Genomic DNA, 23,011 nt, shown 5'->3' with positions numbered 1-23,011 from the left:
TTCCCTTGGTGGGTTTGATTGCCAACCAGCACTCTATGGGACTCTATGGGACCTTGGTCAGGTCAAGGCCCCTCTAGGAGGAATTGAGCACGCCTTGCCCCACCCGCACCTGTTATGGTCCCGCCCCCTCAGCGATGACCCCCGCCCCCTAGGGCGCAGGCCAATGGGCTGGGCCCCGGGGGGCGGGCCGAGGAGGGCGTGAAGCGTGAGGCGTGGGGTGCGAGGCGGGGGCGGGGCGTCGCGTCCGCGGCTGGCGCGGTCGTGGCGGTAGCTGCAGAGGTGGCGGAGGCTCGTCGACCCGGTGTCCTCAGGCCAGCCGTGGGGGATGGGGACGACGAGCTCCAGCCGGCTGAGGGGGTGGCGGCCGTGAGTGTTAGGCGTCGGGGACGCGGGATGGAGCCCCACGGTGAGTGGACGGGGAGGCGGCTCTGGCTCCTGCCGTGCCTCGGAGCTGGCAGGCGCATTGGGGTCGGGGGTCCGGGAGGCGCGGGGCGGAGGCGGCTGCGGGCAGGGCCGGTGCTCCGGGCTTGAAATCCCCTCCACCCGTGAGAGTCGAGCGTGGAGGGACGTTGCGGATCCCGGTGCCCGCGCGGGGATCGGCGTGTCCAGTGCCCGTGCGGGGTTCGGAGGCGTCGGTCCGGCAGCGGCTCGCCGGACTGGCCGTCCTCATCTAAGGTCTGATCAGCGGGCGTCCCGTAGCCCCGGGCCCTTTCCCAGCCACCACCCGCGCCTGCCGGAGGCACTCGGGCTCCGAGAGCTTCCCCACTGCTTTTCTTCCTCTGGTCTCACGTCTGAGTTTCCTGCCAGGACTGCGTTAGGAAGTTTGGTGGCGTTCTCACAAACTCCACTGTGACAGATGCAGAGGCTGAGGTGCCGTGAGGAACTCTTCCGGCCCCGTCCTCACTTTTCCTCTGGCGTTTCGTGTCCTGGAGCCCGCTGTTTGTCAGACACCCCCCTTCCCCCTGGTGCCCTGCGCCCCCCCCCCCCACCACCACCCCTGCATTTCTGTCACTTTCCTCCTTGCATTCCTTGGGCTCTGGTCGCCCGTTTCCCAGCTGTGGCCCTAGGGTAAACTGTGCGCTTTGCAGACTAGGAATTGATAAACTGAGAGATTACAGTTACCACCAGAGGAGCCTGTCCCTGAAAGTTTTATTGCTGAGAACGTCCCAGGACTTTGTCTTTGATGGAAACCCGGTGCCCTGGAGGACCTTGTCGCTCGAGGCTCCTGGTATTGGAGCCTTTTTGACAATACGCCGAGTTTATCTCACTTTTTTAAAAAAAAAATCACTATCCGGCTGTGTGTGTGTGTGTGGGGGGGGGGGGAATCAAGGATTGGGTTTCACACAGTTTTCTTTTGGGTCTTTAACATGTTCTGACCGAGTATTTATACTTTTATATTTTTCCGAAAGTTCAAAGACCACAGTGGAGTTGGGTTTGTTTACCTGTTTCTTTTCTCATTTGGGAATTCATGTTACTATCGCATTGAATTTGGGCAAAGGGTTACTTCTTTATGAAAAAGAATTCAGATGTAGATGGAATGGTTAAAAGGAATAAGTAAAAACCCAACACAAGATTTAGGTCATTTTCTTCCGTGATTTCTTTAGGCACTTTGCCAGAAATGCCTACTTAGAAATGCTTCAAGTACTGTGCAATAAGGAGCCCTGACCCTTAAGCCTAAAAACCCTTACAGAGCGTGTTGCAGCTCTGGTCTCATGATTGGAGGTGCTTAAGAGTAAACTCGAGTAAGCTAGGCCCAGATAGAAAATGATTCAGTCCCTAAATTAGCAGAAAGTGGAATTTCAGCTGAGAAGAAAACAGTTTGGCACACATATATTGACTGTTTATTTCCATTTTTCTTGAAATAGAGTATATATCTGAATTACGAACACCCTCACATCTCCATTGTAAAAGCCACTTTTACACAGAAAGCTTTGTGGAAGGTTTTTTTATTCTCATGACACTGCTAAAATATTCAGCATTCATTGAGGAAATTCAACGACATTCCATCATGCTAGATAGAGCCCTGTAGAACCTTTTCATTTATTGAGTAACAATAGACAATATGGAATATAGCCCAGGACATAATGTTATGGATGCATTGAAAGAAAGAAGTATGTTGAATGCCCTATGGGAAAGTAGAGGGCTGGTTATTTTTAGTGGAGAGAATGAAAAGTCTTCTTAGAAGAAGTATTTTGTATGAGTTTGAAGACCCAGAGAATTTGAGTTTGCAGTAAATACAGAGTAGAAAGACCCTACTGGGCAGAATTGCAGGGTATCTACCACATGCCAGGATGGCACTGATCCAGTTCTGCTTTAGAGCATTCAGGGCTGTTTCCTTTGCTTGAGTAGGTTGTTGATTTGCTTTTAAATTTCCCACTCACCTCCAGTGTGGTCACGAGCCACATATATTTGTGGATAAAAAAACAGAAAGGCCAGTTAGCAGATTATTCTGTTATAATAAAGATTTCTGTGGAGCGTTAGGATTTTATTGTTTCTGTTTATTACTGCCGTGATAAGGAAGTGAGTCTCCTTGTTCCGAGTAGACATTGGGTGATACTACCTCCTTAGGTGTAATAATCTTTCTCTTAAGAGTCAGTGTGTGTTCTTGAGAAAGTTTTTAAATACCAGTCTCCTTTTTGAGAGATAACGGATACTTAACATGCTTTTGCAATATTTATTTTATGCACATGTATATGCCCGAGAGTATATGTGTGTGTGTGTGTGTGTGTGTGTATGTGTGTGTGTGCAGGAACCTGTGAACGTTAAAGTAACATCACCTGGAACTGGAGTTACAGAGGGTTGTAAGCCGTCATCTGGGACGCTGGGAACCAAACGCAGGTCCTCTTCAAGTGCATTAAGTGCTCTTAACTGTAGAACCCTTGGTGGTGGTGGTGCATGCCTTTAATCCCAGCACTCTGGGAGGCAGAGGCAGGCAGATTTCTGAGTTCAAGGCCAGCCTGGTCTATAGAGTGAGTTCCAGGACAGCCAGGGCTACAGAGAGAAACCCTGTCTTGAAAAAAAAAAAAAAAAACCCAAAAAACAAAAAAAACCCTGTTGAACCGGCTCTTCAGCCCACTTAAAAGTACCAGAGAAGGGGTGAGCAGAGTTCCGGGGACTTTTAGACACAGCATGGCATAGGTTTGTTTATAATTCACCTGTCAGGTTTTTGTTTAATGTGCTTCTGTGCGTACCTGGTGGCTTCCAGGGGGAAAATGGGAAGCAGAGAATGAAAGGAAACCAGAATCAGACTGGTCCAAAGGGACATCTTTGATTTTGCTGAATTGCCAGATCGCCGAATTTGTTACCCTGCACTGAAGTATCTGGGATTGTAGGCATGTATCACAAAGCCTCGCCAGTCTTACCCCTTCTCATTCAGTCCTTCATATTATTTTGACATAAACCATAGACATCATGTTATTTTATCCATAAATATTTTAGCATGTATTTTTAAAAGGAAAAATTATTAAATATAATGCCAACATTTTCCATAATTCAGTTTAGTGTTTAGTCAAATTATAAGTCATTTTTAGGTCATTTTTTTAATAGCTTGAATCAAGGTTACACATAAGATTTATATACTATAATTGATATATACACACTGACATGCATATATAATTAATTGATATATAATTTACATATAATGCCTCCCAAGTGCTGGGATTACAGGTGTGTGCCACCAATGCCCGACTCAAGTACTTATTGATAGAGTAGCTTTCCTTCTATGAAAGCTCAGCTAATCTATATATTTGGTTGTACTTTTGGAGTCCATCCTGTTGGTATATGTATCACTGCCACAAATCGCACTATCTTGATTCTTGTAGTTGAACAGTAAATCTTGAAGTAAAGCTGTCCTAAGTTCCCCAATTTTTTTCAAAGTTATTTTGATTGTTTCATATATTTAACATTACAATATAAAGTGTAAGCTCAGGCTGAGTGTAATCCCAGCACTTGTGAGGCAAAGGCAGGTGGAGCTCTGAATTTGAGGCCAGCCTGGTCTACATAATGAGTTCCAGGACACCTAGAGATATTTAGTGAGACCCTGTATCAAAAAGTGGCAGGGAGGGGGGATTTAAGCTTACAAATTTCTGCAAAAAAAAATTTTTTTAATTAAAAGTTAAAAAAAAAAAGGATACAGAAAGAAAGGTTCACTGTGATTCATTGAAACCATATAATTTGAGGTAGAATTGCCAAGAGTTGAAGGCTACATAGTGAATGTTGGATTCTCTAGTTTGATTTCTGTTGCTCTGATACAACCTTGACTAAAAGCAACTTCGGAGAGGAAAGAGTTTATTTCACTTACAATTCCAAGTTGCAGTCTGTCATTGAGAAATCAAGGCAGCTACTAAACATCATATCCATAGTCAGGAGCAGAAGAATGAATAGATCCTTGCTTGCTTCTGTCTGCCACTTTTCTCTGGCTTTCTCCTGTCTTAGATAGTGCAGGATTCCCTGCCCGGGGATGGTGCTGCCTGCAAAGAGCATGAGCAGTCTTCTCCAAACAACTACCTGTCAAGACAGGCTTTATAGAGATGTCCATAGATGAACCCCGATGACCCTGATGACGATTGCTTGAAACTCTCTTCCCAGGTGATTTTAAGCCATTGCAAGTTGATCTTTGAAACTAAAACTGGACTAGTGATAAACTACAGTAAGAAGGCTTTTTTTTTTTTTTTTAGGTTTTGAGTCTTATTCAGGAAGATGCTATATTGTCATTTTACTCAGTTATTTGATTTCTTTGCAGTAGTATTTTTGTTTTAAAATTTGTTTTTATTTTAAGTTATTCATATGTGTGTTGTTTACATACACATGTCTGATGCTTCAGAGAGGAGTTAGCGTCAGTCTCCTGCAGGTGGCGCTAGAAGCAGTTGTTAAGCCACTGGACGAGGGTGCTGGGAAGCAAACTCAGGTGTCTGCAAGAACAATGACCACTCTTTCTTCAGTGCTGAGCTGTCTCTCCAGCCCTGCAGTAGTGTTTTGTGGTTTTTAGTTTAGGGCACGTTTTGTTAAGCTTATCCCTGAAACATCTTGGCTTTTTTTTTTTTTTTGATGATATTATGAATGGAATTGGCTTTTAATTTTCATTATTCAAATGTTGGCTTATAAAGTTGATTGAGATATTTATTAACTAATGTTCTGATCTTTTTCTATTAAATGTGGTAGGTAATAAATTCTTCAGGGTATTTTTAGGTATACAAACTTGTCATCTCATCTCTGAGTAAAGTGATTTACTTCTCTTTTAATCTGAATGCTTTTTTTTTTTTTTTTTTTTTTTTTTTTTACTACTTTAAGCCTTCATTAACAACAGTATTTTAACCATTAACTGTGAGGATAGCTGTAGGTTTTTTATTAAATGCCTTTTATCAGGTTGAAGAAATTCTCTTCAATTTTAACTTTGCTGACCTTATCATGATCATGAATGGGCAAGAAATTTTGTTAGATAATTTTTCTGAATCTGTTGAAATGGTCATGAGTTCTAGTGAGTATTAAATTTAAATTTCTGCAACAGGAATTTAAGCTCTTTTTAACTATGATGTTGTTCTGTTTTATGTGTAAATACTGCATTTAAGGAATTTGATGTATAATTTTATTGTAGCATCATTGTTTGGTTTTAATATCAGGAACACTGCCTCAAAAGATTTGGAAAGATTCTTACTTTCTCTATTCTGTACACACACATAGGCACACACACTTTTTCACTTTCTCTATTTTGTACACACACATAGACACACACACTTTTTTACTTTCTCTATTTTGTACACATATAGGCACACACACTTTTTTTTTTTCTGTTGTAGTGGATTTTTATCAGTAGAATTCACTAGATTTATTTACAGTTTTTGTCCCAGAAGTTTTTAAATTATGAATCCAAGTTTTTAACTTTTATAATACTACTTAGATTCTATTTCTCTCATTGGGTTTCTTTGGTTTATTTCTTGGTCAGTGTAACCAGATATTTATCAGTTTAACTTATCTTTTCCAAATAACTTGCTCTCACCTATATTCTCTACATTATTTTCTTCACTGATTTTTACTATTATTGTTGTTTGTTTTGTTTTGTTTTCTAGTCAGGGTTTCTCTGCATAGACCAGGCTGTCCTAGAACTCACTCTATAGACCAGGCTGGCCTTGAACTCAGAGATTCACCTGCCTTTGCTTCCCAAATGCTAGGATTAAAAGGCATGTGCCCAGTTTTCTGAGGAACCGCAGACTGATTTCCAAAGTGGTTGCACCATCTTGCAATCCCACCAGCAGTGGAGGAGTGTTCCTCTTTCTCCACATCCTCGCCAACACCTGCTGTCTCCTGAGTTTTTGACCTTAGCTATTCTGACTGGTGTGAGGTGAAATCTCAGGGTTGTTTTGATTTGCATTTCCCTAATGATTAATGATGTTGAACATTTCTTAATTTCTTCTCAGCCCTCCGAAGTTTTTCCATGTGAAAATTCTTTGTTTAGCTCCGTACCCCACTTTTTAATGGGGTTATTTGGTTCTCTGGGTTCTACCTTCTTGAGTTCTTTGTATATATTAGATATTAGCCCTCTGTCGGATTTAGGGTTGGTGAAGATCCTTTCCCAGTCTGTTGGTTGATGTTTTGTCCTTTTGACAGTGTCCTTTGCCTTACAGAAACTTTGTAGATTTATGAGGTCCCATTTGTCAATTCTTGATCTTAGAGCATAAGCTATTGGTTTTCTATTCAGGAACTTTTCCCCTGTGCCCATGTCCTCAAGGGTCTTCCCCAGTTTCTTTTCTATTAGTTTCAGTGTGTCAGGTTTTATGTGGAGGTCCTTGATCCATTTGGGCATGACACTTCCTGAGGACCCTGCTATACCACTCCTGGGCATATACCCAGAGGATTCTTCAACATGCAATAAGTACACATGCTCCACTATGTTCATAGCATCCCTATTTGTAGTAGCCAGAAGCTGGAAAGAACCCAGGTGTCCCTCAACGGAGGAATGGATACAAAAAATGTGGTATATTTACACAATGGAGTACTATTCAGCCATTAGAAACAATGAATTCATGAAATTCTTAGACAAATGGATGGAGCTGGAGAACATCATACTAAGTGAGGTAACACAGTCTCAAAAGATCAATCATGGTATGCACTCACTGATAAGTGAGTATTAGCCTAGAAACTTTGAATAACCAAGACATAATCCACTTATTAAATGAGGTCCAAAAAGAATGGAGGAGTGGTCCCGGGTTCTGGAAAGACTCAGTGCAACAGTATAGGGGAATACCAGAACAGGGAAGTGGGAAGGAGTAGATGGAGGAACAGGGGGAGGGAGGAGGGCTTATGGGACTTGCGGGGAGTGGGGACCCAGAAAAGGGGAAATCATTTGAAATGTAAATAAAAAATATATCAATAAAGAAAAAAATTTAAAAAAAAGACATGTGCCACCATTACCAGGCTAATTTTTGTTCTTATAATTTCCTTTGACTATTTTGATTTTAATTTCCCTTCTTTTTTCTAAGTTCTTAAAATAGAAGACATGTGCCACCATTACCAGGCTAATTTTTGTTCTTATAATTTCCTTTGACTATTTTGATTTTAATTTCCCTTCTTTTTTCTAAGTTCTTAAAATAGAAGCTGGTACGACTGATTTTAGTCTCTTGAAAATAAAGCATCCCAAACTATATATTTCTAGAGCCACAGGTAATCTCCATAGCATGTGGAAATTTGGCCTATGGATTAAAAACATGTTTTGTAACTAACAAATATTTGGAGATGCCACATATACCTTTATGCTATATATTTCATAGTTAATCTTATCTAGGTCACTTATGCTACATTATTTCAGTTACTTATTGGGATTAATTGTATAATCCCATTCATGGTCTATTTTAGTGATTGTTCCAGGTACATTTGAAAATTATGTGTATTCTGCCATTTAGGGTTAGAATTTTCTGTAACAGTCTATTGTGTCAAATTTGTTAATATTGGTTTTTTTCCTAAATCTTGACAGCCCTGATAGTTTTTGGTTTTATTCTGTTGACACTGAAAGAAGAGTGCTGAAATTTTAACTATCAGGATTTGTCTCATGCATCCTGGACTTTATTGTAGACTTTATACTCTTTGAGGATTGTTACAGCTTTATGATGAAATTGCCCTTTGTAATTATTTAATTGTTATATACAACATTCTATGTTTGGTAGAATTTCTTGTCTGGTATCATAGAACCACTAATGTTTTCTTGTGGTTAATATTTAGATTTATCTTTTTCTGTTTTTTCTTTCAATATATATATTGAAAGGGTTTCAATATATATCTGGTCTAGTCAGGGTTTCAGATCTGTTATTGTTGGCATTAGATCTTTCTATTTTACTTAATTTGAGAATCTATCTCACCTCTCCCAGCTATTTTAGTTTGAATCCTCTTGGGTCTCGTGTAGCAGACAACTGTTTTGATAGTAAGTTATGCTTGTAGCCTACATCTTGCTTTTTTCTGGGATATATAGAGAATATTTAATGTCACCAATTGCTGCCTTTTTTATTTTTTTGAAAAGCATGTTCCTTTATTGAAAAAGGAAGTAAAAACAATTTATGATAAAATTGAAGATTTACATGGAAAATGTTTCTGAATAAAAAAGAAGACATATATAGAAAAACACATTAAAATTGACAATTTTCATGGAAAATCAGAGTAAAGTAGTAGACATAAAAAACATTGCTAAATTAATTGAAGAAGGAAGTAGAAACATTTTATGATAGAATTGAAGATTTATGTGGAAACTATTTCTGATAAAATTATAGAAAAATGTAGAAAAACATGTTAAAATTGAAGATTATTATGGAAAATTTTATATACATATAATAATGGTAGGCATAAAAGTATTCCTAAGTTGATTGAAAATGGAATTATAAGCATTTTCTGATAAAGTTGAAGATTTACATGGAAAATATTTCTGATAAAATTGAAATATATAGAAAAACATGTTAAAATTGAAGATTATCATGGAAAATTATACAGATAAAATGGTAGGCATAAAAGGAATTCTAAGTTGATTGAAAGTAGAATTATAAACATTTTCAGGTAAAATTGAAGATTTACATGAAAATATTTTTGATAAAATTCAAGAAATAGAAAAACACGTTAAAATTGACTGTTTCATAGAAAATTATACAGATAAAATGGTAGACATAAACTTTTCTAGAGTAATTGAAGGTGGTATTAAAAATATTTTGTGATAAAATCAGATTTACATGGAAAACATTTCTGATAAAATAAATATAAAGAAAAACTAGTTGAAGTTGAAGATTATTATGAAAAAACACAGATAAAATGTTAGACATAAAAATCTTCTAAATTAATTGAAGGTGGAATTAAAAATATTTTTGATAAAATCAGAGATTTACATGGAAAACATTTCTGATAAAATAGAAGAAATATGTAGAAAAACATGTTAAAGTTGAAGATTATCATGAAAAATAATGCTGATAAAATGGTAGACAAAAAATTGCTAAATTAATTGAAAGAAAATTACAAACACTTTCTGATACAATGGAAGATTTACATGAAAAATATTTCTGTTAGTTTATGCCTTTTTATTGGGGAATTGAGTCCATTGATGTTAAGGAATAGTGAATGTAGCTCCCGTTATTTTTAATGTTATTTTTATGTTTGTGTGGTTATCTTCTTTTGGGTTTGTTGGAAGAAGATTTACTTTCTTGCTTTTTCTGGGGTGAAGTGTCCCTCCTTTTATTGGCATTTTCCATCTGTTATCCTTTGTAGGGCTGGATTTGTGGGAAGATACTGTATAAATTTGGTTTTATCATGGAATATCTTGGTTTTTCCATCAATGGTGATTGAGAGTTTTGCTAGGTATAGTAGTCTGGGCTGACATTTGTGTTCTCTTAGGTTCTGTATGAGGATCTTCTAGCTTTCATCATCTCTGGTGAGAAGTCTGGTGTGATTCTGATAGGTCTGCCTTTATAAGTTACTTGCTTTTAATAGTCTTTTTTTGTTTAGTGCATTTAGTGGTTTGATTATTATGTGCCGGGAGGACTTTCTGGTCTGGTCTAGTCTGGAGTTCTGTAGGCTTCTTGTATGTTCATGGGCATCTCTTTCTTTAGGGAAGTTTTCTTCTACAACTTTGTTGAAAATATTTACTGGCCTTTAAATTGGAAATCTTCGTTCTCATCTATACCTATAATCCTTAGGTTTGGTCTTTTCATTGTGTCCTGGATTTCCTGGATGTTTTGGGATATAAGCTTTATGCATTTTGCATTTTCTTTGATTGTTGACTCAATGTTTTCTATGGTATCTTCAGCACCGGAGATTCTTTCTTCTATCTCTTGTATTCTGTTGTTGATGCTTGCGTCTATGACTCATGAATTCTTTCCAAGGTTTTCTATCTTCAGAGATGTCTCACTTTGTGATTTCTTTTTTGTTTCTACTTCCACTTTTAGATCCTGGATGGTTTTGTTCAGTTCCTTCACTTGATTGTTTGTGTTTTCCTAAAATCCTTTAAGGAATTTTTGGGTTTTCTCTTTAAGGGCTTCTGCCTGTTGACCCATGTTTTCCTGTATTTCTTTAAGGGATTTTTGTGTTTCCTCTTTAAGGGCTTTTACCTGTTGACTCATATTCTCCTGTATTTCAAGGGAGTTATTACGGTCTTTCTTGAAGCCTTCTATCAGCATCATGAGATACTATTTTAAATCCAAGTCTTGCTTTGCTGGTGTGTTGGGGTATCTGGGACTTGCTGTGGTGGGAGAACTGGGTTCTGATGTTGCCAAGTGGCCTTGGTTTCTGTTGGTAGGGTTCTTGTGCTTGCCTTTGGCCATCTGGTTATCTCTGGTGCTAGTTGGTCTTGCTGTCTCTGGCTGGAGCTTGATCCTCCTGTGGGCCTCTAAGCCTGTGTCTGTACTCCTGGGAGACCAACTCTCTCCTGGCCAGCTGTGCACAGAAGGTTGTGGAGCTGCCCTGCCCCTCGGTGCAAATGATGTCGGGAAGACTTCAGTTCCAGCTGCTCCACTGATGGTATGCCTTGTGCTGATTGCTACTTTTTATTTGTCCCACTTGTTAATAGTTTCTTTTTCTTATCTTACTTTCTTTTGGATTAATTTTAAACTTCTGTTTATGATAGCTATTAGCTTATTAGCTACACTTCCAGAAATTTTAATACACATTTTTCACTTATACCTTCAAGAAAACTGTTACTTCACACATAATGACTGTTTTAGTCAGGGTTCTCTAGAATCACAGAACTTATGGGTAGTCTCTATATAGTAGGGGAATTTGTTGGTGACTTATAGTCTGTAGTCCAACTCCCAACAATGGTCAGCAGCAGTTGTGAATGGAAGTCCAAGGATCTAGCAGTTGCTCATACAAGACAAGCAGGTGAAGAAGAGTCTTCCTTCTTCCAATGTCCTTATGTAGGTATCCAGCAGAAGGTATGGTCCAGATTAAAAGTGTTGTGCCACCATACCTGGATCTGGGCCTTGCTTTGTCCCAGATGACCTTGAACTTAGAGATCTCCCTATCTTCTGGGATTCATAGCCACTATGCCTCAAGATCTCCAAGCCAAGAATCCAGGTCAGAGTTCATTCCAGATATAGTCAAGTTGACAACCTGGAATAACCACTACAAAGACTCATTGTAAAATTTCATTTCCCTTCTTTACATCATTACCATTTATGTTAATTCTTCATTTATTGTAAATGCTACAACATAATAAGTTTTAAGCAATAGGTTTATTTGTTTGAATGTGCTTGTTGTGATGTTTCATTAGGGCTGAGTCGAATGAGCTCCAAGGCATGGCCTTCTAGGCTCTCCCCTAGAGTGTTCAGTTTGTCATTCTCTTCCCCAGGCATTGAGAACATCCAGATCTCCATCTCTCTTGAAATTCCTTGAGCCCTTTGGAAGTTTGGCCCTGAGTGTGTATCTTGGTATTCAGAGACAATTAAGGGATATCCTATGCAGACTCAAGAGTAATCTTTCCATATTTTCTTCACCCCTGGCTATCCTACAAAGGTCTGTGTACCCCGGAACTAGGATATCTTTCTCTCCTCAGTTCAGCAAGAGTGCTGTATCCTGCCTGGCTTCTCTCTTCTTTTGCTATGGTCTAGAGTGCCATTAGGCAAAAGCTGGGATAGTATAGAGTTAGTAGGAGTTGGGTGGGTGTGACCGGCACACGCCTTTAATCCTAGTGCTTGGGAGGCAGAAGCAGGCATATTTCTGTGAGTTTGAAGCCAGCCTGTTCTACAAATCGAGTTCCAGGAAAGCTAAAGTTACACAGAGAAATTGTGTCTCAAAATAAGTGAATAAATAAATAAACAAACAAACAAACAAACAAATAAATTAGGAGATAGTAGAATTCACTTCATTGAAAGTATTTTCTTTTATTTTATTGGTTTGAGATTCCATGTTTCAAATACTACTATCCTTTGCCTTATGTAATCTAACATTTGAAAACAGTATCTATACACCACGTGTGTGCACAGACATACACATCTCTAGTTATTTTACTACAACAAATGGACAAATCTGTTGTTATTTATTCCTCCACTTTATCTTTTAAGGATTTCTTTTCTATTGAAATAGTGCCTCACTTGACAAACCAGGCTGGCCTTGAACTCACAGGTGTACCTGTATGCACCACTACCCCTTTTAAGGCTTAAATCTAGACATTATTAAAAATATTTATTCTCAGTAGCCGAGCGGTGGTGGCGCACACCTTTGATCCCAGCACTTGGGAGGCAGAGGCAGGCAGATTTCTTGAGTTTGAGGCCAGCCTGGTCTACAGAGTGAGTTCCAGGACAGCCAGGGCTATATAGAGAAACCCTGTCTAAAAAAAAATAAAATAAAATAAAAAAAATTATTCTCATGCAACTTTTTTGTTGAAAAAAAATGTATTGTCACATCCAGGTTTTGCTGAGGGCATACTGAGATATAATTTGACATATTTTGTCTTACAGCTTATGAAGTATAAAGTAGTTGAATCTAGACTAAGTTATCCTGACCTTTTGAGGCTAACTAATTCTTAAGAGTGGGCTGTCTTGTTCAGGAAGGCATTTAACATATCCATGGCCTTTACCCACTAGGTGTCAGTAGAACCCCTTCCTCAATTGTGACAACCAAAAATGACTCCAGATGTTAAATGCTTTTAGGACCGCGTTCTGCTATGAAAAATACAGGCTGTCTAAACCACACCGCCTGCTTCAGGGATATGAAAACATCTGCTTAAAAAAATTAGCACCACTACACATAAGAATATAATTATTCAGTCTGGTACCACAGACATCTTGAGGAGAATGTATTAAAAAAAATTTAGAAGTTTGTAAATTGATTGTTCATAGGATGAATGATTCAACGGGTAACATAAAATGAGTGCAAATTACCATTTTAAAAGAGAAATCATAGAAACAATCACAACAGAAAAGACTAGAAACACGGGTAATTGTTTTGTTTTGTTTTTCAAGACATGGTTTCTCTGTATAGTCCTGCTGTCTTGGAGCTCATTCTGTAGACCACGCTGGCTTTGAACTCACGCTGCTGCCTCTGCCTCCCATATGCTGGGATTAAAGATGTGCGCTGCTGCCAGCCAGTCCTACCACACCTTTAGCCATTTCTTTTCATTTATAGGTTGCTTCCAGAAGTGTTTTTCTGCAGCTTGCTGAACAATTTGAGATGTTGCATTTCCACAGTAGATCCAAAGATGATTTTACTTTTGAGGGGAGAGCTTTATAATTTTACTATAAACCAATAATTTTAAGTACAAAGATTATTTTCGTATTGTGCTTTTCATAGCTAAATTTATTTGTGCCATATAAATTTATTTAAAAGATAGATCAGGAGATATTTATAAGAGTCCTTTTAATTTAAAATTGAACTTATTTTTGTGAATATTTGCAAATACCTTTTTTTCTATGAAGAATGGTAGCTAATATGTTCTTAGACAATTGAAGGATTAAAATTGTAAGACCAAAATTTCCCATAACAGGCCCACTTAGACTTTAAGGATCTCCTAGTCATTGATGTGTTCATTGTCGGGTCTGTGGACAGTCGCTGGCTGTTTGGGTGAGGGTGGGATGGCTAGCTCTGGTCTACTGTGGACATGTGAAGGACCACATGGAGCAGACGGAGCCGAGTGCTGCTTCTCTCCATGTCCCTTCCTGACCCTCGGAATCCTTTCTTCCGTGTGTGCTTCGGTTTTGAGGAGCCAGTGGTTTGTTTCCCGGGTTGTCCATGGTGCATTGTTGGCTTGCAGTGGTGTTTAAGGGAGTGTTTTTACATGTCTTCAACAGTATTGCTTTCACTCTTGATATAGTTATATTTGAAGCTTTGAGTGCATTTTAAACAAACCTGGAAAAAAAAAAAAACTTGTGGAGCTAAGTGGCCCATGTTCTCAGCTTACCCTTGCTCAGAGGCCAGCTGGCTTCACTTCCCCCAGAACTTTTTACATCACGGTGTCCCTGCACCTTTCCCCTGGCCGTAAGTAGTCTTTGTACTGTTTTATCTCTGATTCCTTCTCATTTCTCATCATCTGTCTCTGTCTCTTCCTCCCCCTCCTCTGGACTTGCTTCTTACACGTCACATTGTCTCTCTCCCAGCCCCTCAGGCCCCGTTCTCTTTATCAGTTACTTGTTCATCTTATTTGTTCGGTGACATAATCAGATCCATTTTAGTCAGAACACAGTCTTCTTTTTAGTTAGTTGGGTGGGAGCGATCGGAGGGGCTAGGAGCTCGGTGAGATAGGCTCTCGTGTAGCCTAGGCTGGCCTAAAACACTGGGTCGCTGAAACTGGCTTTGGAATCTTGATCCACCTGCCTCTATCTCCTAAATTGTAGGGTTGCAGAAATGTGCCACCAACCTCAAGTCATAGTTTTCTTTATTAAATGGAACAGCAGACATGTAAAAAGAGAATTGATATATTTTAAATAGACTTAAGAGGGTGTGTGAGCAGCTAAGAACCGCGTGGAGCAGATGGAGTCACTTCTTACCATTTCCTCCCAAATGTGAACTCTGAACTGTACTCATACGTTCACCCCCTTTATCCTTGAGGATGCCTTTCCTCTTTGTAGCTTGCTTTAAAAGTTCAAACATCATCAGTTTTCATGCTGAAAGTCTTTGCTACATTTTTTTTCCCTCAATGCAATTAAAAAGTAGTTTGGTTTTGAGGTTCCTGAAATATTTGGAGCACAAATTTGGTATTTTGTGTAGGAGGTTAGAAGGGGGTACATTTGTGTGAATCTTACAAATACACTGTAGAGCTAAAGCAACCAAGCAATTCCATATTTATGCTTTCAAGTTACACTAACGGGGTTGTTTTTCTTGTACTACTTGGAAGATTTAAGTGCCTATTTTTTCAGGCTTTTCTCCTGACTCAGGCCTCACCCGTTGGCCCTGCAGTATTTCTGTCTTACATTCCGGTCTCTTTGGGTCCCACTCTCTTCTCTCTTCTCTTTGCTTGCTTCTCCCTTGGTGTTTGCTGCCGGGAGTCTACACCCACGTTTTCCTTCTACCTCCCCACACACTACCCTGAATCCTTTTCCTCCCACGGGTGGTCATTTTTCTGTCTCTGTACTGTTCCCACAGGCACCCTCCCCACATTTTTCTCTATCTCAGCTTTCTGTGTTGAATTCAAGAGTCCTTGTATTTTGAGGACTAGTTAAAACTGCTAGTTTTTAAATCGTTCCTTCACATATCCCGAGGTGAGTTCGAAAAGGCAGTGACCAAACCTGGGCCTTCGTGGAAAATTCTACCCTTTCTAAGGGGCTGAATGGTTGTCTTGTTTGCATGTAATTCATTCTTTTGGAAAGGTGTTGGGCTAGGCTTCGTGGCATGTTACCTTAGTGGAGCCGGCGGCTTCTGCTCTTCTCTCGGGGTTTGGCCACAGAAGATGAAAGTGGTCCAGGAAATACACATTCTAGACGCCTGTTACCCAAGCCCAGTCCTCAAGTGACTTTTCCTAAGCAGTGTCTTCCGTGAGGAGACCCTGTCAGACCAGAAGCTGCTGACAGACTACCACACCCTGGGCCCCTCTGCCTTCTGTCTTCTGTCCCCGCCCCTGCGAGTTTGAGCCAATGGGCTGAGCTCTAGGGGGTGGGGTGGGGCGGGGTAGGGGTGGGGCCAGGGAGGAGCAGCTCTGCAGCTGCTGCCTCACAGCAGTGCTGGCCTGGCCAGGCATGGGGGATGGAGGCAGCAAGTTGGAGCCCTAGGCGGCACGAGCCGCCGCCGCCGCCAGGCTGTGGGTGTTCATCTGAAGTTGGCACGGGGGATACAGGATGGAGTCGCAGGGTGAGTGAGGGGCGGTGGTGCTCGTTCCCACCAAGGGTGTTGAGTTGGGGGCGAGTCTGGGTCCGAATGTGTGGCTTAGTCCTCGCTGAGCTTAGGAGCCAGACCATGAATACCGACCTGCAGACCGAGCTGCAGGGGTGAGCAGATGGTGTTCCGAGGAAAGCCTCGCGCGCAGTTAGCTCCTGTTTATCGACCGGGGACTGAAACCTCACACTTCATGACTCCTTTAATGTCCATGACCCTTGAACTCATTTCTTGAACAGGGAAGCTGAGGTTAAAAATCGCCCCAAAGTAGTAATTGACAGTATCAAGTCTTAAACTTAAGCGCCCTTGCCCCAGAATCCTTGCTTTTGCCCTTGAGCACCGTGTGCTCCGCCAACCCCGCCAGCAATTCTCACTCCAGGTGGGGTGCTCAGTCCCGAGGTATTTTAGGAGTTGCATCCTGCATATTGTTGTATTCTGTAGTTTGTGTTTAGAGAATTTTTTGTTTGAGCACTTCTCAGTGTCATGGTGTGTTCTCATTTTGTTTTGAATATGTTTGGAGGTTTAATGTCTTTAGTTTTAAAACATTTATGGATGCATGTGAGATTGAGAATTTTGAAGGTAGAATTCTAGTGGCTGGTGACAGCCTCTCCTTATCAGTTTTTCACCTTGAAAGATAACAAATCAAACACCTTTTTGGAGACCGGATTGTTAACTGTTAAGGTCTCTGTGACTATCTCTTGTCAGTTGTGTCTTTTGTCTGACACTATCAATGTTGGCCGGCCCTTTTCATTTCTCTTTCCTCTGTTTGTATGAAGTCAGGCATAGGGAACGTGCACTTTGGCATTGGGTGGTTTTGGCTAGTCAGAGGCGAGCCCTCCTTGCCAGGAATGCTAGACATTCTGGAGGCGTGGGAGGCAGGGCAGCTTTTTCTCCCCTCTTTTTTTTTTTTAATTTTTATTTTTTTATTTTTTTTTTTTTAGTTACCATGCTGTGTTCAGACTGCACAGGAATGAAATGTGTTGTATATCTTACTTTAGAAATTGTTAAGGATAAAGCTTTTCCCAACATGTTCTCATTCTGTTTATGTAGAGTGTTTTTTAAAAGTGTAATTAAAGACCTTTACACAAGATTCTTGTGTGGTTTTTTTTTTTTCAGTGTCTTTTAATAGATTCTCACAAACTCAGAAATTATGCTGAAATAACAAATTTCTGATATTATGCAGTTTTGAAATATAAGTAGTAAGAACTAAAGTGCAGATATTTTGGGCAGTTTTACACCCCAGTTGGCTCTCTGCTTCTGTAATATACATTATGGACTGTGTGTGGGGACATTTGATTGACACAAACTGCTGAAGTCTTGTAAAAGCCACCATTTGGGAGTTTAGGGAATCTATATGAACATTTTTTTTTTCATACTGGTTGGTTGGACCAAAGGCCTCCTGCCAGGCAGCGAGCACTTTCTGCCTGTGCTGAATCCACATTTGTAAAGCACATATGATTTAGAGCTTAGAGTTGTTTTTGTATATTCATTTTCTACTTTCTATAAAATTCCTTAAGAGATAGATAATACAATTTTTAATATTTATGGCTTGGAGTTGGAAGAGATGAGAATTAGTTTCACAAATATTTCACTCAACAGCCTGTTTGCACAGTTCAAACTTCACTTGGAAGCATATTCTGGGTTTCCATGAAATCAGTTAATCTTCTGGAACTGTTTCCAGCCCTATATTTCTTGTTTACAATCTACAGAATTGTGAAGCCACAGCTTGTTTATTATTTAAATGTGCTAAAAACAATTTCCCACAATAAAGTGCCTTAGTAATAGCTCACAATTACTGAGTCTTCATGCCAGGCACTGTGCTAAGTACTTTCCATGCAGCACTATCTAATTTAATTAAATTACCAGTTTCAATCTGTTATTAACTATACTTTATATTACCACTAAGCAGAGAATACTTATTTTGGCGCATGGGAAAGTAATAGATAGGACCTTGAAAAGTGCATGTTGGCTAGACTTTCTCATTGTCATAGTTCAGTTAGAAAAGTGTGATTTTAATTTTAGACACCTTTTCAATTGTAATGTTGCTCCTTTAAAACTTTTAAGTGTGAGAAAAATTGTAAAGATGTTCTAAAAATTAGTACATGTATCATAATGCATATTTCCTCTCTTTGCCCTCTGTGTTCATTGGTATGTTAACAGGTTTTCTAAGTCTGTTTAAAAATTAGAAGTATTTTTGAAACTGGGTTTACAATTTTGAATTCCTAATTTGACACAAATTATTCAGTTCTTTCTACTCATGAATTGACTTGAAACTTGTTAATCATTTAATTTTTGAAATCATCTTTATCAGTGACTAAGTGTCTAGTTTACTAAATTTAAAGGTACCACAAACAACAGAAAGACTTTATTATGTAAACCGCACAGGTGATAGAGTTGGATAGGCTAATTAGTAGCCTTCTTGGTGATATGTAAAAGATCTGCCCAAACAAGGTACTTGAGTGTTATTTATTTTTGTTAGTTCAAGGGGATACTTTAAGCTGGGCGGTGGTGGCGCACGCCTTTAATCCCAGCACTTGGGAGGCAGAGGCAGGCGGATTTCTGAGTTCGAGGCCAGCCTGGTCTACAGAGTGAGTTCCAGGACAGCCAGAGCTATACAGAGAAACCCTGTCTCAAAAAAAAAGGGGGGGGATACTTTAATATTAATGACCAAAAATTGTCTTGTTCATTTTGGAAATTACAAGGAATAATTTGAGGTTGTAAGCTAGTTTAAGTATAAAAAGTATATTCTTCAATAATTTGAAATTGACAAAAAGACATTGAGTAAATGAATCTTTGAAACTATTAAATGGTAATGAGGCATCATGTTTACATAATCATAAGTACTAATATAAATACAACTTCCAGGCCCTGCTGATGGCATACTCCTTTAGTCCCAGCGCTCAGAGGCAGAGGCAGGCGATCTCACAGTTTGAAGAGTTCGAGGTCAGTCTGGTCAACAGAGTTGAAGTCTAGGACAGCCAGGGTTATACAGAGAAACCCTGTCTTGAAAAAAGCAAAACAAAATTTAAGAAATATAACTTTGATTTTCATTTTATATAATCTCATGCCTTTACATAATTTCATGTTTATTTTTTAGAATATTTTAGAGATTTTAAAGCAATTTTCTCTACAAGATATTACATCCTAGAGTTATTTTTGTATTTCTATAAAAGTTGTTAGTGTAAGCTTATAAGCCCATTCATTATTAACCTTGCTGAGTCATTCATTTTGCAGATAGTTTCAAGTAGGCTATCCATTACATGCTTACTGTGATCGAAGCAAAAACTACAAAGGTTAGCAAGTGGTCATGGTCTTGATGTCAAGATTGTAGTCTGTCTGTCTGTCTGTCTGTCTCTCTTTCTTTCTGTCTTTCTTTTCTTTTCTTTCCTTTCCTTCCTTCCCTTCCCTTCCCCTTCCTTCCTTCCTTCCTTCCTTCCTTCCTTCCTTCCTTCCTTCCTTCCTTCCCCCCCCTCTTTCGACAGGGTTTCTCTGCAGAACCTTGGCTGTCTTACAACTTGCTCTGTAGACCCAGCTAGACTAGAACTCACAGAGATCTGCCTACCTTTGCCTCCTGGGTGATAGGATTAAAGGTGTACACCACCACTGTCCTGCCAGAAAGATTCCTTTAAGAAAGTGATTTTTGAGCTGACAGAGTAAGTAAATCAAGGAGAAAGTCGTGTTCCAAGCACATGAAGGAAGCCTCGTGTAGTAGCCAGGACCATCAACTAAGCGATCTTTTTCAGGGTGTAGAACCATATGTAAAGCCAATTTAGTGAGTTGCAACTAGCATTTTAAAAGATGAACTAGGGACTAGAGAGAGAGCTTAGGGCTAAGAACACACACGGCTCTTGTAGATCTAAGTTTGGTTTCTAGTACTCATGCCAGGCAGGCAGCTTACAACTGCCTATAACTCCTGCTCCATGGGGATCCAAGCCAGCAACTCTGGCCTCCTAGGGCATCTGCACTCACATGCATATGCATACACATAGATACACACCTAATTAAAAGGAAATAATGCTAAATATAAATTAAACAAAATGAGACAGAATAAGAAAATATATATCACAGGTCCTTAGATTATGTGTTTTATGAAACCCAAATGTATTTGCACATGCACTATACACAAAAATGACATACTCAATGTATATATTAGTCATAGTGAATAATTACTTCATGCTGTTGGTTGCAGTAAAAAAAAAGAAAGAAAGAAGGAAAAAAGAAAGGTCTGAAAATGAAAAAGGTATGTGTAGTGAAGTGTAAATCGTGTGTGTCCAGATTTCTTTGTAGAGGCAGGTGTAGGAACACCACTATCATTTTGAACTTCGTTGACCTTCACATTTACCTCAGTCCTTTTGAAAAGTACTGAGCAAAGAAGGAATACTAAGAGAAATACATTTTAGAGGTTCATGATATGTAAATGGAAGTAGCTAAATCCTTAAGAAATTCATGTAGCAGCTTAACAAAAACTAATGGTAGTTAATTAGTATGATAGCAGTAAAAGTAAGACTAGATATATTAGAGAATTGTAATTGGGAACCAAAAATCTATTATGCTATGTGCAGTAAACAATATCTCCTACATATAGCAAAGATATTATTAGAAGAAGCATCCTATTATTGATTTCATGGAGATCCTTGGTTCTATCATTATGGAAGTATCTAAATACTCATAGCATATTTGGGAAATGTTTTAATGATGTTTGAGCTAATTCTCCACCACCCCCAACCCCTTCTTTTGGTTTTTCCAGTCAGGGTTCCTCTGTGTGACTCTGCTGTTACGGCTCTCATTCTGTAGACCAGTCTGGCCTCGAACATAGAGATCCACCTGCCTCTGCCTCCAGAGCGCTGGTGTTAAAGGCGTGTACCACCACTGTCCAGCCATTGTTTGTTTGCTTGCTTTTTTTTTTTTTTTTTTTTTTTTTTTTAATGAGACAGGGTCTTTCTGCATAGTCCAGGCTATCCTGGAATTTAATATGTGGTCCAGTCTAGCCTTGAACTCATAGAGATCCTCCTGCCTGTCTGGGCAGTGATAGGATTATAGGCATATGTCACCACTGTCTGGCCCTCCTGTTTTTTTTCTGATTTCAAAAGATAACCAAAATAAGGACTTTCCATTTTAAAACAGTTAAGTAAAGATAAAAAGACCAAAAAAAAAAAAAAAAATTGAGTTCCAGTAGATCAGAATTAGATGTCTTAACAGAGGCCCTTTTTATTTTGTGATCTTGTTTAATTTTCATGAGCCTGTGAATTAATTGTATAGATTGCACATTTGGAAAATATTAGAACTGAGATTAAAATACAAGTTTTTTTTTAATGCCAAGTATTGCCCTTTTTACTACATCATCCTGAAATTACCAAAATAACTACTCTTAAAATCAAATTATTTATTTGTCCAGTTGAGGTACATGAGATTACTAGACATTCTTAGAGCTTCTTTCATCAAAGAAATATTCTTGGCAAGTTTGGATAAGCTAGATATATGTGCACATATATTCATTCTCAGAAAATTACTCTAATTGAACTAATGTGCTGAATGGACATTTGTGTATCATTGCCACATCTAACTCTGGTGGTAATCTCTGGTGTAGGTGTTGTCAGTGTGTTTTCCTTGAATGAGCATATCTCAGTGAAGAGATGAATTAACAGCTTGTGAGGCTACACAGTAAGTGGTAGAAGAAGATTTTGAAAATATTTCTCTCAGTGTATTTCACCTTAGTTTTGAAGACAATTCTGCAAAGGGAAAATGTGACCGTCTACTAAGTGATGCTTTGGAACTGTCTTTACAATAAAAAAGGAAACATTCTATCGTAAGAATTAAAGTAATTATGAGCAAATTTTAGCATTAAGGATTATCTGTGTTTGAACTTCAGCTATCAGTTGGGAATATAGAGGCATTTCAGCCTCCAAAGCTCAGGTTCATTGCATGGTGAAATGAAAAGAAGGTTCAGAGCTCGCAAGTCCCAGGACTTGTTTATCTTAGAGTTGTCAGAATTGCAGACGCTCAGCGGCAGCTGCTGCTGTTAAGCTGGGGTCGCCTTATCTAGAACTAGAATGCTGAGGTGGGCTGCGGGCTGTTTGCGAAACCTAGTATGATATTTCTTAGCTGATATGCTATTTTTCCCCTCTCTTTTGTTGTCCCCTTAAGGATTTCAGTTTTTCTGACTGTTAAATGAGAGGATGATTGCTCATAAACAGAAGAAGGCAAAGAAAAAACGTGTTTGGGCATCAGGCCAACCCTCTGCTGCTATTACAACTTCTGAAATGGGGCTCAAGTCCGTAAGTTCCAACTCCATCTTTGATCCGGAGTACATCAAGGAGCTGGTGAATGATGTCAGGAAGTTCTCCCATATGCTACTGTATTTGAAAGAAGCTATTCTTTCAGGTTTGTCAACTTTCTTAGTATTCTTACTAGTAGTTTGTAAAACTTAAGCACCAGCCTAATTACCACACGACAAGAACAGGCCATTCTTCACTACTTAGCTTATGACTTTTTCCCAGAATGTTAAATGCTTACAATGTAAATGCTTTTGTAATCAGATAACAATACAATACATAATAAAAGCCTTGTTAAGTGTGAGATAACAAGAGCACAAAAGAAAAACTAGTTTTGGATTTTGAGCAGAGTTGAGTATATTTTACATTGGCTTACATGAACACCGAAATCTAACCACTCCAGGTACGGATCTGTGATGAGAAGAGACTAAGATTTGTAACTTACCTTGCTGGCACTTTAGTCTTACATTTACTCT

The 23,011-nt window shown here is 39.3% G+C and overlaps 1 protein-coding gene across 2 annotated transcripts in view; it reads left to right on the top strand.

The window, feature by feature from the left end:
* Positions 1-251: 251 nt before the first annotated feature.
* Arhgap29 (Rho GTPase activating protein 29) overlaps positions 252-23,011 on the top strand; it is a 67,735-nt gene continuing 44,975 nt past the window's right edge. Inside the window, exons 1-2 of one of the 2 annotated variants that reach the window (XM_052179323.1) lie at positions 252-406; positions 22,408-22,644. In XM_052179323.1, the coding sequence (XP_052035283.1) occupies positions 22,440-22,644 (205 nt within the window). In that variant the 5' untranslated portion in view covers positions 252-406; positions 22,408-22,439. Of the gene's footprint in view, positions 407-16,120; positions 16,240-22,407; positions 22,645-23,011 lie in introns of those variants that run through there. The other variant, XM_052179322.1, reaches the window with a different exon arrangement.

This window comes from Apodemus sylvaticus, chromosome 4 (genome assembly GCF_947179515.1).
Source record: "Apodemus sylvaticus chromosome 4, mApoSyl1.1, whole genome shotgun sequence".
Classification (NCBI taxonomy): Eukaryota; Metazoa; Chordata; class Mammalia; order Rodentia; family Muridae; genus Apodemus; species Apodemus sylvaticus.
This window is presented reverse-complemented; position numbering and strand designations above follow the sequence as displayed.